The sequence below is a fragment of the Silurus aristotelis genome (genome assembly GCF_946808225.1).
Source record: "Silurus aristotelis genome assembly, chromosome: 5".
Classification (NCBI taxonomy): Eukaryota; Metazoa; Chordata; class Actinopteri; order Siluriformes; family Siluridae; genus Silurus; species Silurus aristotelis.
The window spans coordinates 20,976,980-20,996,549 of record NC_139578.1 but is presented as its reverse complement, the minus strand read 5'-3'; the positions used below and the strand labels follow the sequence as shown (position 1 = coordinate 20,996,549).

The following is a 19,570-nucleotide window of genomic DNA, read 5'->3' as shown; positions in this document are numbered from 1 at the left end:
ACACACACACACACACACACACACACACACACACACACACACACACACTAACTTATGTCTTCAAATTTCTACAACAAAAATGTAAAAATAAAAACATGAAAAATTCTCATCTTTTCAATAAATGGCCAGTTTTAAAGTTAAACATTAAATAAGAATCAAAATGTATGTATATGTTTGTTAGTTAAAAGAAATTAACAAAGCTATCATGCATTATAAGAGACATTCACATAGCATGCAGAAATAATTCAATTTAATTCATTTTTATCAGTATAGCGCTTTTAACAATGAACATTGTATCAAAGCAGCTTTACACAGAAAATGTGGTGATTAAAAGTGAATATGTTCTTTATAAGTAAGTTTGTCCCTGATGAGCGAGCCGGTGGTGACTGTGGCGAGGAATACCTCAAAAGCATTCATGCAATTATCTAATCAGCCAATCATGCTACAATGTACAATGTATAAAATCATGCAGGTACGAGCCAGCAGCTTCAGCTACTGTTTGACTTTGACTGTGCAATGAATGTAAAAGTCAATAGGGCTGGTTTTGAGTTAAATATATATATATATATATATATATATATATATATATATATATATATATATATATATATATATATATATATATATATATATATATATATATATATATTTATTTATTTATTTATTAGATAGATACAACTACTGACCCCAACTGAAATTTTACAACTGAGTCTCTTGCGTTTACTTCGAATGGTACAATAAAGGAAAGCACTTAGCGAGTAGCAGTGCTGTAGGCATAAACATCTTGTTTGTGACATAGGTACGAATGGGCAGACTTGTTGGAGTGGACAGAAACTCAAACCATTCTGCACATTTGTGGTAAGCAGAAAAGCATCACAAAAGGTACACCATGCAAAAGATCTACAGCAGATGAAGATTAAAGGCAGACAAGACTGGAAAATAATTTTCTGATCTGATGAACCTTGCTTTCTCCATAAAGCAGCATGAATTCATGAAACCAACCAGTCTTGTGTCCAACAGTCCAAGCCGGTGGTATAGGTGTAACAATGTAGAAAATGTTTTCTTGGTTCTTTTAATACCAATTAAACATCATTTGAATGGCATTCGAATTGCTGATCATGTGATTCCTTGCTACAATATTTCCCATCTAATATTGGCTGCTTCCAGGATGATAATGCATGCCATAAAAAAATAAAGCAATAGAACACCTTTAGGATGTCTTAGAATGAAAGATTCACAATATGAAAGTGCACCTGAACAAACTGCAGTCCTGCAATCATGCCAACTTTGAGCACTATCTTGAACACACATTTAAAACATCTTGAGAATATCCATAACATGAAAAACCAAGACTGTTTTGAGATAAAGAAAGGCTCTACCCAGTATTAGTATAATGTTCCTTGTAAAGAGCTCTGTATCACAACATCGATATTATAATCCTGATTTTCCAGCCCGATGTCACACCACATCACACCGCTCAATCACCGATTATTTTTACCCGTTTCTGTTTATTCCTTTACAGCTCACCGGCCTACATACGCAACTAAGATTACACACAGTACACAAGCATAAACAAGCATCTCTCCTGCTCCCTCATGTCAGTTTCACACCAAAACACAGTGCGTGTTTATTTTTCCAGGAATTCACACCAACGGCATGACGCAGGGATTTATGTGGGAATCTGAGACAGTATGTGTGTGTGTGTTGGATCGGTGCACACGAAAAGTCCCTCAGGGGACTGTAAGTAGACTATTAAAGCAGTCCTTTTAGTAATCTATTCAATAAAAAACTGGACCAGCATGAGCCCTGGCTAAGCCAAGAGACCACAATAGGGGTGTGTTTTTGTTCATTTCTTAAACACACTCGCTCACACAGACACACAAACATGCATACACACACAGTAACGCAGAAACTATGTCAGCTATTTCAGTGGGTGAGTTTGTAGGCCTCTTGGCTCTCCTTGTATTTGGCTTGCAATATTAACATGCTTATAAACCCTTAAAGCTGGATTGTGCAATTTTTTTTAAGCTCCCTTTACATTTATCAAGCAGTAAAATATTAATTACAATAATAATAAAATAATAAATTAACTAAAGTGTTTGAACAAGCACGTATTTTCCAATAAATTTACAAGTGACACAAAAGAACAAACAATAAGATGAGATAATTGTTGTTGTTGTTTTGTGCGGGGTTTAACAATAAGGAAATACTTGCATATTACTTGCATAAATGCAGCTGGATATCATTGCAAATGTTTGACAGATAATGAGATTAGGTCTCCTCTCCAATTTCACAACCAGATTTTACTGGTAGGGGCACCGTTTCTGGTATTAGGTGAAATACGATGTGAAAATAGTGACACTTGTGTAACTCACAGAGGCACAGAGATTTCAGACGAAAAACATTTCGCCTTCCGACCGCAGTGATTTCTTAGCACCTGGAAGAGCCTGGAGTTGTCACGAACACTGAAACTAGCGACTCTGCCTTTCCAAACATGTACAAAATGAGCCAAATAGAAGGCTTGTTAAAGGGCCAGAAAGTCTGATGTTAAATATTTTCAAGAGGCCACCTAACATTTTTTTGTTAGGTCCAACTTCCTGCTACACTTTACTGTATCAGACAGTTTTACCACAGTAGCTGACGGAGAGCAAAAACAATGCAACTGCAGACAGAATTAAGAAAGAATTTAAGTTTCCGGGAAAGGTGCAGCATTACAACAAGGAAGTGCAATTTACAAATGCATTACAAACAGTTTGTCTTTGCTTTATAAACAGCAGCCATTGTACATTGCTGTGCACATACACAAACCTTACAACTGAACACATTTCTATTACAAAAGTTAACTGTTGTAATAGACAAATGCTATTAAAAAGAGAAGGAAACGCAAAAACGCAGCCAACTAACAGGGTTGATTACCAAAAAAAAAAAAGGCATTGGTGTACAAGGTGCATTCGCTTAAAACCATGACAGTGACTAAAAGTGTAATTGTTTACTGCTGCTGTTATTTACTTCTTTAAAATTTATTGTACGTACACATCGTTTTAGTTGATTCCATCACTATGAGCGAGTGAGCTGATTGCTACAGGACAGTCGCGCTAGATCTGTGCTGTCGTTACTCGCAAGCCTCAGGTTGCACAAACAGATTACACAATAGCACTTCATTAAACCATACCATTTTCACATGATGAGTAAATACAGTTTCTGTTTACTGTGCTGATGTTTCGCCTTCATCCGTGACAAAATTTTTTTTCATGTGCATCACTGTTGCACTTACATGCCACAAAAGCTAACTATTGTTGCATTTAATATATAATACTCCCATGCTGTGGATGACTTGGGATGTACACTTTTTCCTGCTGTCGATTGACCCTGTACTCTCCTCCACTTCGCAAGCAGCTCTGTTATATTGCCGTCATGCTAACCCGTAACTTAAGCAGCCCAAATAATTGATGACTGATAACTGAATTTCATTATCTATTATTATCGATTAGTTGTTGCAGCCCCACTAAATAAACGAGAGAAAATAAGACAGGTCTTTTAAAATGAACAAATAATTTGTTTCATTTTTTTTTTTAAACAAAATTAACATTTTAATTGCTGAAATTGCAATCTGTGTATTTAATGTTACATAGCTATATTTTTTGCTCTTAAACAGTGCTACTACATTAAAAGGACAAAGGTTTGTGGACACCTGACCATAAGATTTGCATGTCCTTTCTGAACATCCCATTTATTTAGAGCTGCAACATCTAATTTGTTGTCAACGAATGCAGTTATCGATTAGTTGGTCCGCGTAAGTTATGGATCGTGATGGCAAGATAATACAGCCACTTGTGAAAATAGCAAACAGTACTGGGTCAACCAGCAGCAGGAAAAAGTGTGCATCCTAAGTCATCCAAGGCATGAGAGCATTGTACATTAAACCCAACAAAGAAAACTGTACCCGGTAGTTATGCAAAGCGGAGCTTGTTTGGTATGGAAGTACCACAGTGATCCACTAGCACATGAAAAGAAAACACTGGTGTCACGGTTAAAGGCAAAACATCGGCACGGTGAGCAGAAACTGTATTTACCCATGTGAAAATGGTGTAGTTTAATGGTGTTATTGTGTAAACTGTTTGTTTGTAACTTCGGGACAGTCGCACTTGGTCTGCTCTGGCGTGACTCGCGAGCATCAGGTTGCACAATCAGCTCACTCACAACATAATGATAAATTCAGTTAAAACGGTACAGAAAGGCACTTGGTGTGAAATCTGGAAAGAGAAAGAAAGACAAAGAGACATGGTGGTGGAATGAGGAAGTGCAGGAGAGCATAAGGAATAAGAGGTTGGCAAAACAGAATAGAGATCGACAGAGACATGAGAAAAGTAAGCAGGAGTACAAGGAGATGCAGCAGCAGGTAAAGAGGGATGTGACAAAAGCAAAGGAAAAGGCATATGAGGAGCTGCATGAGAAGTTGGACACTAAGGAAGGAGAAAAGGATTTGTAGCGATTGGCCAGGCAGAGGGACCGAGCTGGGAAGGATGTGCTGCAAGTTAGAGCAATAAAGGATGGAGATGGAAATGTGTTGACTAGTGAGGAGAGTGTGTTGAGAAGATTGAGGGAGTATATTTTGAGCATCTGATGAATGAGGAAAATGGGAGAGAGAGAAGGTTGGATGATGTGGAGATGGTGAAGCAGGAAGTCAGGAGGAAGTGAGAGCAGCTATTAAAAGGATGTAGAGTGGAAAGTCGGTTGGACCAGATGACATGGAGAAATGGCAGTGGAGTTTTTAACCAGAATGTTAAAGAAAATTTCGGAAGGTGAGAGGATGCCCTGGACTATGATGTTTGCGGGTGATATTGTGATTTGTGGTGAGATTAGGGAGCTGGTTGAGAAGAGCCTGAAGAGGTGGAGGTACACGCTGGAGAGAAGGGAAATGAAAGGAGTGGTGTGGTTGCAGGAAGAAAAGGTGGTGAAGGTGGAGGAGTTCAGGTACCTGGGATCAACAGTGCAAAGTAATGGAGAGTGTGTTAGAGAAGTGAAGAAAAGAGTGACAGGAGTGATTTGTGATAGAAGAGTATCTGCAAGAGTGAAAGGGAAAGTTTATAGGACTGTTGGGAGACCTGCAATGTTGTATGGTTTAGAGACAGTGGCATTGACTCTGGAGGTGGAGCTGGAGGTAGCAGAACTGAAGATGTTGAGGTTTTCGTTGGGAGTGACGACGATGGACAGGATTAGAAATTAGTTTATTAAAGGGAATGCGCATGTAGGTTGTTTTGGAGACAAGGTGAGGGGGACTAAATTGAGATGGTCTGGACATGTGCAGAGGAGGGACACGGGGTATATCGGTAGGAGAATACTGAGGATGTTTATGGATGTGTTGAGAGAAGTCATGCAGGTACTTGGTTTGAAAGAGGCAGATGTTGAGGACAGGGGGGTATGAAGACAGATGATCCACTGTGGCAACCCCTAATGGGAGAAGCCGAAAGAAGATGACGTATAGCCATGTCCCAATAATTTTGTCTATAAACTGTATCTTTATCTCACTCATGTTTTTTAAGTGTTTATTCTTCACTGTGTATGCATTCATAATAGCTGCCCTGTGGATTCTGTGGTCAGAGCACTGTACATACACTTGAATGAATTACTGCTATAATTATATGTACATGGTGCAATACCAACAAACAGTAGAAAGTAAAACACACTGTGACGTAGCTTTAGTAGCCTTTAAAACAAACCATGGCAATGGCAGACCTCTTAAAAAACTAAGCTAAATCTGGTCATTTGAAAAAAAGAAAAAAAAAAAAAGACATAAGATACATTGCATGTTAAAGTGAACAAGAACATATAAGGCTATAGCCCTGGTGGCACGAGTGGAGTTGCTAGATTCATTGTGTGTAATTACTAGGCATGTTGAAACAAAGAGAGAAGTAAACAAGCCATTTACTATTTCGTGTGTTTAGTTTCCTGCTATGTTGGAGTTTGTCTATTGACAATAGACTTCTGCTAAGGCCATGTCCATAATTTACCTTTAGACTCATTAGCAGTAAAAAGACAGGGATACATAGGCAAGAAGAGTTGGAATGGAGACAGAGAAAAGAAATCCAAGAAAGGCAGGAGACAGATAGCATTAGGGAGACCTTTGAGCAGCTATGAAATGATCCACATGATTTACTGCAGCCGCCCTGCACGTTCCAGCAGCAAAAAACAAACACACACCCATACACACACAGTGACAGGTCTCCCTCAGGAACAACGCAACAATCCTAATCGAGGGAGAGAGGAAAGCCTGAAGGCAGGTTGCAAAGGTCAAACACACCCACATGTGAAATGTGGGAAGCTGAGACTGACAAAGTGGCATTTTGTTGTAACACCGCCCTTCAATCCCCTCTGATCTCTCACCTCAGTGTCAAGTATCTGCTAGCATGTTTCTGTGTGTGGTGAGACATTCATTACACACAAGCAAGAGTCAACACTGGCGATAGAATTCCAAAAGTCTCTTGGACTGAGCGCATTACAATGAACATTAAAAAGGTACTTCTGAGGGCTCTGAGGAACAATCTGCAGCATCAGATAGCCTAGAAAATTAGCTGACTCAGACAAAGCCCTGCATAAAGTACAGCCTCAAAGGTGTAAAACCAAAGGATAAAATGCACCACAAACAAGTCAACACAAGTTGCAGCACTACTTCATAAAAGCTTCTTGAATTAGTTGCACCAAAGAACCACCAAGAATGGTTTCAGAGAGCTTAACAGATGAGCTGTGCAAGACATCTGCCAAGTGCTGTTTCAAAGGGCTTCATGGATATGCTGCACCAGGGTACCACAAGGTACTGCTTTAGACGTTTTATAAATGAACGATGAGTGAGTGCTTGAATCAGCTGCACCAGAGATCCCCCACTGCACTGTGTTAGAGAGCCTCTTGAATGAGCTGCACCAGAGATCCCCCACTGAACTGTGCTAGAGAGCCTCTTGAATGAGCTGCACCAGAGATCCCCTACTGTACTGTGCTAGAGAGCCTCTTGAATGAGCTGCACCAGAGATCCCCCACTGTACTGTGCTAGAGAGTCTCTTGAATGAGCTGCACCAGAGATCCCTCACTGCACTGTGTTAGGGAGCCTTTTGAATGAGCTGCACCAGAGATCCCCCTCTGCATTGTGCTAGAGAGCCTCTTGAATGAGCTGCACCAGAGATCCCTCACTGCACTGTGTTAGAGAGCCTCTTGAATGAGCTGCACCAGAGCCCCACTGCACTGTGCTAGAGAGCCTCTTGAATGAGCTGCACCAGAGATACCCCTCTACACTGTGCTAGAGAGCCTCTTGAATGAGCTGCACAAGAGAACCCCAATATACTTATCTGTACTACAAAATGATTTATCTAAGGGGTGTAACACACAAAGCCACAAAGTATTACTTCAGAACATCTCACAAATTAATTGTAACAATTTAAAGGGCCTCATTAACAAGCTGCATCAGATATCCACAAAATACTGTTTGAAACAACTACATTAATTATTTGTCAAATATACATTACATACATCACAGTAAAATTCTTCGCAAATTCCAGCTTTAGAAACCTGGGGTTGGAGCACAGGCTCAGCCATGAGACAGTGCTGCTGGTGCAGAACAGTTTAAGGGTCTTGCTAACAGCCAGTGGCAGTTTTTTTTGCCAGTGGCAACCTTCTTATCAGTAGCACTCAGCCTTATGCATTGAGCCACCAAAGGCCCACACATAGGAGAAATGAGCAGAGGGCATAAAGTTCAGCTTCTGCATGTATCTGTGAGGTGGTTGTGCTGCAGAACACCTCAAAAGTGAATTGTGTAAAGGAGTTACAAAGCACTGCTTCAGAAAACCTCAAAGCAAAGCTTTGCCAGAAAGGCACAAAGCATGTACAGGATATACCACAAACAAGTCATCAAAGGGCCTTACAGATCAGCTGCACTAGGGAACTGCAAACAAGAGGCTAGGTGCACATTTTAATTGCTCAGGAAAGCAAAAAAAAACTTGTGTAAATACATTTATCACAATATTTGCTTAATATTAGTCTTCTCAATATGGAAACACTACATGAAGAGCCATTGCCCAGTTCAGCTTAAGACATTATTGTGGCTACATAAATCAGTAAATAAGTACTGCATATACGCAGACATCAGTACCGTTTCTCTCATTTCACATGGGGTAGATAGAAATCTAGAACTCTGGCTTTACATCTTTGAGGAGGTTTCTATGGTTTTCTACTTTTTACATCTCAAATGTTCAGTGGTCAAAAGACATGAAATTCTAACCAAGTTCTGAGTTAAGTAGAATGCAGTATCAATCCGAATGATCATTAAAAGCAAATTTTTTTAACATTCGGAACAACATATTTGCAAAGCTGTAGCACAAAAGTCTTTCCTAAGATGAGTGAAACCAGCAGAAGGCATCTTTGCATGCAGAGCAAACTCTTTCATGTTTCATTCTTTGTAGAGCCTGGGGAAAGCCATACCACATAAAATACCACATCTTTGGGACATATGTGCGTATTGTGTAATGTACGTTATGCAGTGTGTACGTCTGTCCTCACCATAAACAGGATGTGTGGAGGACAAGGTAAACACTTCACAAAGCCAGAGTGTAAGGGGGGTTTGAGTGAATGGGAAACATGAGAGTGAGAAGTTAAGCGAATGAGACACGAGAGGCAGGAGGTAACTGTAATTAAGCTTGTTTGCTTCGCAGCGCTCAGGACAGTGAAGTCATGTCCAGTCAGGGTTAACAGAAACCTATGATGTGAAAAATAAAAATACAGCTTGTACTGATCTATCTAGAAAAACTTAACTGAGTTCAGCACTACAAACTAGACTAGAACAAGCATTAGTATGTGCACTGCATGTCATAACAAAATGATGTATTTTACAACTTTTGCAAACATTATTATATTTAATTGTAACCTATGTAAACCAATAATTAAAATGTCGATGTCCGCATCAGCGGATATGATACAGCAAAGGAAAGTTTTATTATTCATATAATTTAGAGATGTACTTCTCTTAGTGTAGCTAGCTACTTCATGAATTTTACGTTACAGTTACAAAGTAGCCTCCACAGCATGTGTCTGTAACTGGCACACCTGTTTAACTGGTCAGGTCACATGCCAGCGAGCTGAGAACTTAGACCTGTCCCAAAATTCACAGGACAAAGTCCAACATTGCTCTCACAAGTCTAAACCCAATATCTATATTCCGGTAGCAAGAGCATTTATGACTTTTTGCTCATAATTTTCTGGGTGGGCAAATTGTAATTAATCAAAATTTCGAACAAAACTACAATTTCAGCCCTAATTATTATTTTTTTAATTAGATTTCATTCATTTCTTTTGGATCCATAATGTTGTAAACCGGAGAAAGAAATCAGACCCACCCAATGCGCAACGATAAGTGTAGGTGGAGTCCAATCAGAAGCGGTTAATGGTCAGGAAAAGGAAATGCCATTATAACATCCTTTTGTTTGAATACCAAGTTCAGGCTAAATCAACTATGGTCTCTAGTTTTTTTATTATAATGTACAATGTGCTCCACTAATATTGGCACCCCTGGTGAATACAAGTAAAGAATGCTGTCTTTATTTTAGTAACCTTTTTTTTTTTTGTTGTTGAATAAACAAATTCTGCTCTGGTAGATATCATTATTTTGCAAACTCAACACATTAAAAAAAAAAAAAATAAAAAAAAAAAAACCATCTTTGATAAATATATAGGTGGCAAATATTGGCACACCTATTGAGTCATTTTATTTATATATATATATATATATATATATATATATATATATATATATATATATATATATAAATAAAATATAAAATATATCTGAAGTGTATTTTTATTGATATTTTACTTTTTTAGCACACTTGGGAGAAAAGGAAACAGTCGTTTTCATGTTTAACCATGACTTTCTGTTTAACAGGAGGAGAAACATGAGAAACATAGCGGTGATGTTCGGCAGTGAGTGTTTTCGCTTTACAAAACGAGAAGGGTGAATATTAAAAAGTCAGCCTGGATTGTTATAAAACAACCTGAAAGAGGATGTGTGTTTATATGGTCTTTATGCACTGGGAAAAGGATGGTGGGGGTGGCTGAAAATGTGCCACACATACATTCAACAAAGGCATTTTCGTCCTAATGTTGTAGAAAAAAAAGATTTTTATTAAAAAAACTTTGATTACATTTATTAAGGGTGCCAATGTTAGTGGAGGGCACTGTATATATTCAATTATAATCCTTTTTTTTTTTTTAAAAGCTTAAAAAAACCTCCTTGACGAAGCAGGTATTGACTATGAAACTCTGTTCACACAGCCAGTTTATAGCATCACACCTTTTTCATTAGCTCTTTTCTAATCAGCCTGCGTATTATACACACTGCTGCTGATTTACGGCAGGCTAAACCCGATGCGCTGCACGTGCTGTCCTTTACATCAAGGCTATTAAACCATATTTATTTAGCTGCATGGGGCCCAGATGAGAGAGGTTTATTGCATTTTCCTTAAAAAGCAGCTCTGCGTTCATCCTATTCGAAGAGCCTTTAAAATTCTTCAATCATGAGCCATGAGGAGTTTTGCTGCGAGCAAAAAAAAAATTTTAAACATTATCTATGTACCTGATGGAAACCTTTCACCTGATCTGTGACTTGCACACATTACTGCCTGTATGAATAAAGACTAATCCCCAGCAGGAATCTGCTACTAAGCATATACATCCCAGCATCCCCGCATTTTTTCAATGCCTTTAGTGTCTGTTACGCAAACACACACACACACACACACACACACACACACACACACACACACACACACACACACACACACACACACACACACACAAATAAGAACAGCAAGTCAGAACAGGTAGTTACACGGTAAGAAGGCAGGTTTGTATATTTTTGTTATTTCATACAAACGTAACACTTTGACTTTTCATTAGTGTTTGCTGCATTGCCCTCTGTTTCTCTGCTATCACAGAAAGCTGTGACAGGCAGTTAGAAGTCTGATGTATTACTAAATATTCCCCAGATCTTTCCCTATCCGGTCATAGGACCATACCAGTGTAGATTGTGAACGACATAACCCAGGCCTCATTTATTTATTTTTCTTTACCATTGTGAGAAACTGTACAAATAATATTTTGGTTTATCGCTGGGAGTATCACTATCAAAATGTAGCAGAAAAATAAGCCTCTACAATAAATTATACAGACACATTCTTAGATAAAACTCGTAAGTAACTGGACATCGGCAAGAACTTTACACGCACAACATTGAATTCAGATAGAGTTAATCCAAGATCAACCAAAAAAGCCAAAAAGGAAAAAAGAGAGAGATAAAGGCAGGAAAGATAATCAAGGGAATAGAAAAAAAGACAGGGACGTATAAAATCTGTAAGCATGGGCAAAAAAAGGACGAAATGGGGAGAAAAAGAAATACAAGAAGAATGAGACATGAGGTTAGAGAAAGATAACGCAAGAGACATGGGAAAGAAAGACATACGGGGAGAGATAACCAGAGACCAAAAGAGACACGAGGAGAGACAAGCCCACTGTGAGAGAAGGAAATGGAGAAAAAACCTTGGGAAAGAAAGAGATACACTTGGAGAGATACTAGAAAAACAAGACATAGAATGAGAAAGATATATGGGGTAAGGGAGCTACACAGAGGTACACAAGAAACAGGGGGAGAGAGAGCGATGCTGAGAAAGAGAGACACAGGAAGAAAAGACAGAGGGACAGACAGAAATGTTTTGGCTCTGGATGTAATCTGGATCAGGAAGTTATTTGGAGAGAAATGTACACATGCACACACAAACAAGGCAGGCTCATAAACACGGAGGGGTTCTGTGTAAAAAGCCGTCACAACTGCAGCTTTGCTACACTTGTGAGCAGTATAACACACTGATAGTCAGAATATCAATTTTGGAGGATCTTCAATATGGTTGCTGAAGCACATATACACAACAATTAAATGTTTATACACAATAAACAGATTAACAAAAGATCTCCAGTCCAGAATAATCAAATTTGTCGTTATCATCCGTTATTAAACTCCTGCAATAGGAAAAGCGACAATACTAATACAGCACATTTCCTGTCTTTAGTTGTCTTGCTCTCCCACCATCCCTGACGCAACTCTTCCACTTTTTCTTTAATCCCAGCTCTTCTGTATGAAACGTCGCTGTTTCACACACAGCTCTTACAACAGTCTCTCATTCGCCCTCACACGCCTCTTCTGACTCATTGTCACTTCATTTCAAGGAGCAAGAGAAAAGGTCTCATCTTGTCTCTTACAGTTTTACACAGTTAATCACAACCCTAAACACTTCCTGCAAATTCCCTCAGAGGACACAGAGGAGTGTGACTCGTGAATATTGCAGAGTCAGCAGACTTTTTTTTTTTTTTTTTTTTCCTGGGCCCACAGATGGTTTAGTTCCGGACACTTTGTTGAGAACAGAGAACTTTACTGCAAACCGAAGACTAAAGGAGAAATAAAACAAAAAAAACCTGCAATATCAGTAACTGCTGTAAACCTAAGGGCGATTACGGCAAATCCAGAGCCTTTCCCGGCAGAACACTTGGTGAAAAGCCAAAGAATTCACTCTGGCAGTTCATTGCAAAAAAAAATAAAAAATTCAGTAGCCTACTATAATATTATACACTATATGAACCATATTTTGTAGGCACCTGATCACAAAATGGTGTGTGCTTTTTGATTATCCCATACCACATTTAACCCCCATGTGCTACTATTATAACCTCAACACTTCTGGGAAGATGTTACACTTCATTTTGGAGGGTGCTTGTGGAGATTTGTGTTCATTCAGCCACAGGGGTGTTAGTAAAGTCAGGTACTGATGTAGGGTGAGGAGCTCTGGGGAGCAGTCAGCAGGTATGATCTTAAAGGTGTTTATTAGGGTTGATGTCAGTGCTCTACAGCTTCCACTCAAGATCTTTCATTTAAATCCATGTAAGCGATATCTTTATGGGCTTTGTGCACAGGAACACAGTCATGCTGGAACACGTTTGGGTTTCATAAGTGAAGGGAAGATTGAATGCAACCATAAATAAGGAAATCATATACTATGTCTGGTTTATGTATTTTGGAGTTATGGATGTATTGTGTGTATACAAAATAAGACATTTAATGACAATTTACTGAACACGTGCAATATAAAATTTTGTGAATTTTGTATGCCTTTCCAGTTCAGTCCTTATTCTTACATCCATTGTTACACTCTCAGCTATTTATTTATCATTGTCCATGCCCGCAAAGATAAAACACCTTTCTGCTTAAGTCATATAAAGTAAATTATATTGTACCCCAATCTTACAGTGTTGTGTGTTTATCTGAAATATAAAAGATATTCATTTGCGAAAAACTGCCACAGTGGCGTATGCTGACAGTCAACATCCTCAAAATTCAAAACAAAACACACAAGTGATCATGCGTTTAAAAAGAAAAAAAAACCACATCATCTTGATGATATTGTATCCGATGGTGCAGAAGCACATTAGGCAATTACTGTGATATGGAAATGTAATCTGACTGCATTCCCATTACACCCAAACATTCACCATAACAAGAGTAATTCAAGGCGTGTACCCATTAGCTTGTGAATCCATTAGCCTGCATCTGTCTATCCTATTTAATGTTCCAACAGCTGGATGTAAGGTGTGAAGAATGTGCTTATGTATGTGCTTGTGTGTGTGTTGTGTTTAGAGTCTGTCCCATTCTGGAGCATACAATATATACACACACTAATTTCAGTTAAACATATACTGAAGCTAAACATATCAAATAACGTGCTAAATTTAATCTTTTGAGATGTCATACTATAACCATACTATGTATCTGTTCTGACTTTTCTTGCCATTGGTGTCATTCGAATCGCTTGTCCCTCAAAGTCGTCACTCAAAAATCAAAAGCAGTTGTCACTCAAACCAGTTTAGAAAAGCAAAACAGCCAACTAGGGTTATGTTGCAAATAACAACACATTGTTCAAATGCAATAACCTTATCCTATTTTATCCATCATAGTGAATCCAGAGCCTGTGCTAGGAACACTGGGCATGAAGTAGGAATACACTTTCTATGAGACACCTAGTAGCCAGTTGACCTACCGGAATATTTTTGGCAAGTGGGAAGAAACTGGAGAACGGTAAAAAACCCACACAGACACACATAAAGCTCTGAAAACAGCAGCTCAGGCTTAGGCTCAGATCAGGGGCCCTTGAGGAATAAAGTACTAATGCTACCATCTGCACCACAGTGCTGTCCCTTACATCATATTCTAAATAGTACATACAATTCTACTTTCGTTGCTTCATGAAATGCACTATTTTATTCATACAGCAACCATTAAGGACAATAGCATGTGGTTTGGAATGTAGCCTAGCTAGCTATAATTGCCTCTCCCCAGACTATATGGCATCTTCAGCATAAGTGCCTGGTATGCTCGAACATCAATTAGAATGTGGAATAAAAGGTGAGCCACAGAAATAATGTCACTGCCATTCAACCTCCTTAAATTCTACCCGAGTTCAGATTTTGAAATACGCCAATAGTATCCATCCCAGGTATTACAATATTTGGACTAGTAAACATATAGTGCTTTGTGTGGTGAAAAACTTATATAAATTATAATAATATATAAAATTATAACTAATTTAGTGCCTTTAGTGTACCATGCACATGCTTTACATAAATAACTGTGTAGTACTAAATCTCTGTGTATCAGAAATCATTTTTTAGTAATCCTTGTGCTGTAGTCAAATTAGAGACGCTTCATCCATCTGTAATAAATAAATTGCTAATGCACACACAATTAATATTTGGACGAGTAAACATCATACCAGACTGCAGCCTGTAAGGTTCATTTACAATTGCGATCACTGTTTAATAAAAAGCGCTGCGGTACAGTGACTAATCCACATCCAAATCTATGAAAACCCTTTAGATGTAACCTGCATGCTCTGTACAGGTTGTGTTTGGTGAGATCAGTTTAGTACCCTTGGAGTAGGCAAAATGAGCACAGGTTGTTAAAACACCAATAAAATAACAATGGAAACGTGAATCGTGGATCTGATATCGTCATGCAAAATATGTATCTGTCTAATACATAAAAACACACGTCTGCTAAAAAAAACTAAAACACGAACACCGTTACAGACATTGCAAATACATTACGGCGAGCCATTCATGAACAATCGCGGCTTGTATAGTTAATTATTAATGAGACACTGGTCTGATGAGATGTACAAACTCTACAGTTCAACAACTTCTTACACAATTATGTCCTAATAATGGCTTCCTTCAGATCAACCACAATATCAGTGAATGGCAGTGGTTACAACACTTTTAGAGGACCATAAAAAGCAAAACAGAGGCTTTAAATCACCTAAACACATTCTGAAAAATTCAGCCAAAGCCTTTAATATTTTCAATTTTAGGGATTTAGCAGTCACCGTTATAGAGAGTGAGTTACAATTATCTCATTTATACAACTGAGTCTCTAAAGGTTGAGGGACTTAAAGGGCCCAACAGTGTTAACTTGGTGGTACTGGGATTTAAACGTACAAGCTTTCATTCATAAGTTGACCACTGATTTACCAGAGTAACCGAGTACAGTCAAAACCGGTAAAGAGAAAAATAAATTGGGTGAGAGGTCTAATTATACTAAGAATAATATTTTTTGATAGATTATATTGACTCTTAAGTAAAGTAAACATTAAGTAGGGCTAAGCTTCGTTATTAAAATTGGACAAAAATTTAAAAATAGATTAAAAATAAATAAAATTAAAATTAAATGAAAACCACAGAATAACTTAATGTGATAAATTGAGTAACAGTTTTCAAATTTCTAATAGACTTTTTTCTCCATCAGTCCACACGGTTAATTCATTCCCCTATTCATTATTATTAACTGCTTAATCTGGATCAGGATGGAGGTGGATCTAGATCCTGTTCCGATAACACCAGGTCTAAGAAATACAACACTGATGGGAAAAAAGTCAGTCTCAGGGTGGTACGCACACTCCCATTCACAAATTTGACCTCATCCAATCCATCTATGGGCATGTTTTTGTCATATGGAGGGAAACTGGAGAACCTGGAGAATTCCTGGGTTATGTGAATGTGAAACTTTATACAGAAAGTAACCCGAGGTCAGGCTCGATCCCAGAACCGCAGAGCTGTGAGGTGACACCAGCATGCTGTCATGTTTGTGCATCATGTTATGAAAAGTAATTTTCATTGTTGGACACAAAAAACGTTTTCTACTAGATCACGTATGGTCACCAGACGCTAAAGCGAGAAGTGAAACCATGTCTTGACAGGAGGTAATGAATTGTAATTAACGCTTCAACAGTAATGCAGACTCTTTTTTTTTTGTTTGTTTACATTTCTGTCAATATTTGGCATAAACAAACAGAATAATGCTGTTGGTGCAAAGTTAGGAAAGATTAGGGCTTCCACACCTTCTAAATATATGAGAATCACAGATTTTAGAAAAGTGTTGTCTAACTTTTTTTTTATTTATATTGCACCAAGATAAGTTGTTAAATATTAATTTATTTATTTCAGATGGGGCTATCATTTTAGGATTTGTCGTTTGTCACGCTTGAGTTCAAACAAAGAAAGAAAGAAACAAACAAACAAAACAACAAACAAACAAACAAAAACAAACAAACAAACAAACAAACAAAAACAGCCGCGCGACGGATACTGAAAAGTGCCCAAGCACTGTGTCATGTATTGTGTTGTGTATGGAGGTAAAACAAACAAATAAACAAAAACAACTCTGCATGTTAGAGGAACTTGTTGGACAGGAATTCGTGTTTGGCTCATTAGCACTCGGCTGTCAGTCACGCGCTGCCAGTTACCCCCATAAATAACTGCTCCAAGTTACATGCCTTCATCAGGGACCCTGAATGCACTGCACTGCACTTCACTTCACTTCAGGAGGTACACCGTGAACCCATGAACCCATGCACAGACACGTTCTCCGCTTACCTCGTCCCATTTGATAAACTTGCTTCCCGCTTTGAGCGTTTCGTGCACCGAGACCGGTTTGAGCTGGAGCGCGTGCACTCCCGGTTTCGCACCGGCCATGGCTGCAACAACAGCCTTGTCCTCAGGTCCACAGTCCAGGCACACACTCTTCCTCAATCAGGTACTCCCTCCTCTCCACACACACACACACGCGCGCGCGCGCGCACGGGCACGCTTCTTAGTGTGGAACCTGATGCGAGTTTCCGACTCCGGTGATGACCGCGCGAACTTCAGAGAGAGACCGAGAGCACGAGAAAACACACACCGGAGGCTCGAGCGCGCGCGTGCGAAAGTCTCTGAGCTTCTGAGTCACACATTAACGATCAGACGAACTCGTTACACTCGGGTACAGTTTACGACTCCATATGCTCGTTTCATTGCACTTTTTCTTCCCGTCCACGTCCTCCTGCTTCCTCCTCTATCTTTCGAGCAAACTTTCACTCGACTCCGATGCGCCCGGTGAAGAAGTGTCCTTCCTTTTCCTTCATGTTGTCTTTCTGTTCTTCAAGTGAACGACGGAGAGACAGAGGGAGCGAGTGGGTGAGTGAAGGGCAGGGAATGAGAGAGAGAGAGAGAGAGAGAGAGAGAGAGAGAGAGAGACACAGGGGGAGGTGAGGAAGTGTGTGAGAAAAGCGAACAGACGAGGGAGTGCTGCTTTTCTTTCTCCTTCCCTTCTTTTCCTTGTCTTCTTTCTCCTATCGTTTACAGTTTGTCACTGCTACTTTCCTTTTCTCTTTTCTTCTAGAGGCGGGTTCTCCCTCCATGGCGGAACACTGACGGGTAAAACAGGCTGATTTAAACACTCTCAACCCGGCCACACACACACACACACACACACACACACACACACACACACACACACACACACACACACACACACTTCATTAGTCTTTCATTGAATATTGTTCTGCAATTAAAGCAGGTCTATAAACTTCTCACGGGAGAAAGAGACTCAAGAGAATTCCTGAAATATTACACATCATTGCCTTCCTCCCTATAAAGTCCCCCAGACTCAGGGGCTCTGTATAAGTTTGAACAAGAATACGTTTCACTTCAGTGGCTTCAATCCACCTAAAAAAAAACAAAAAAAAACTTGACACACAAATCAACCCTGAGATTATAAGATTATATTCTGGAAAATGTAGCAGGTATCAACACTAGGGTATACAATATCTATGTACATGGATGTGGTCTCACACGTGCACACATTTATGTAAATTCCCATTTATTGTCAGTTCAACCATATGCAATTGGTACAGTAGACAGTGAAAAGAGACGAAGACTACTGCGCTACAGGACCACCGTCCTACATAAACCACCACAGAGCTAACAGAGTCTACACAGACTATGCAGACCTACACAGGAATATCCTTCACCAGTCTCGAAGCATATCACTCAGATCACATGTCATTTCTGATAACCAAGGATGATAAAGTCATGAAAAATCAAAAGGTGATTGCTGAATGCGTGCTGAAGTTGCAGACTGTTGATAATGAAACCGACCTTCAGACATGGACTTGTTCTGCACCAGAACCAAAGGTGTAAAATATAGACACCACCAATGATCTAATAATAAAAACCATCCATATTCTTTCATCTAAACCAGTAACCGTGATCAAAACTACACAGAAAAGTGTACATAAATGTACAAATGTTTCGTCGCTCCAGCTGTACCTTAGCAACGTTCCTCTGAACATTGGTAAGAACTGATTTTGTACCTTAGGACCACAGTTGTCACCTTAACGACCATTTATTTTACCTTACAGCGTACTTTCGTGGCAAGTGTACCTTTATGTACAGAAACAATCCCCCTATTTTTCTGTGTGTATATTGATCTCAACACATATCACACTTTCCCCAATATGATGCTAGACAGAGCTCTGGGTATGGGCCAATATCTGATAAATGATCCAATCAGAGACGTTTTAAAATTCTCCCTGGTAGCTGATTCTCTGCATGCATTTGCTGGCAAGTTGTGCATGGCATAATGTAAAACCCATGGAAGCATGTTTTAAAAGATGTGTCCTGAGGTGATATACTAGATTTCTGTGATGTCCTACGAAATATATATATATATATATATATATATATATATATATATATATATATATATATATATATATATATATATATATATATATACACATTTGTTTCAGGAATAAAATATACACCGTTTTAAAAAGAGAAAGACAGAGACAGGGAAATCCGACTGATTTCAAACTAATATCACACCCGAGCCAAAACGTCCAGCTGAAGCAATAATACAAACATCAGAACAATGACAAATAAAACAAAGCAACACCTGGTCAAGTAGCCATGATGCATGTATAATACAGTAGCTTCAGTGGTTATAAAACACACAGCTATGGCAGCAGAACATAGATGAACATTTTACTACATTGTCTATAATTGATTATTGATTCTAGAATACCTTTATTGTCATGATACAAAATGAGACATGAGTCCGAGAGTGTATGCAGAAACCAGTTTGGCCTTTTTCCTGTACTCTTAAAGTGAAGAA

General features: G+C 38.9%; 1 protein-coding gene across 13 annotated transcripts in view; it reads right to left on the bottom strand.

The window, feature by feature from the left end:
• Positions 1 to 17,872, bottom strand: part of plcb3 (phospholipase C, beta 3 (phosphatidylinositol-specific)) — a 61,767-nt gene extending 43,895 nt beyond the window's left edge. For 6 of the 13 annotated variants that reach the window (XR_014533627.1, XR_014533628.1, XR_014533629.1 and 3 more), the window contains exon 1: positions 17,011 to 17,821. Coding sequence is in view for 6 of the 13 variants with exons in the window: in XM_083541253.1 (XP_083397379.1) it covers positions 17,011 to 17,109 (99 nt within the window). In the remaining 7 variants the exon portion in view is untranslated. Of the gene's footprint in view, positions 1 to 17,010 lie in introns of all 13 variants that reach the window. The other 7 variants (XR_014533625.1, XR_014533626.1, XM_083541250.1 and 4 more) reach the window with 3 other exon arrangements.
• Positions 17,873 to 19,570: the final 1,698 nt, after the last annotated feature.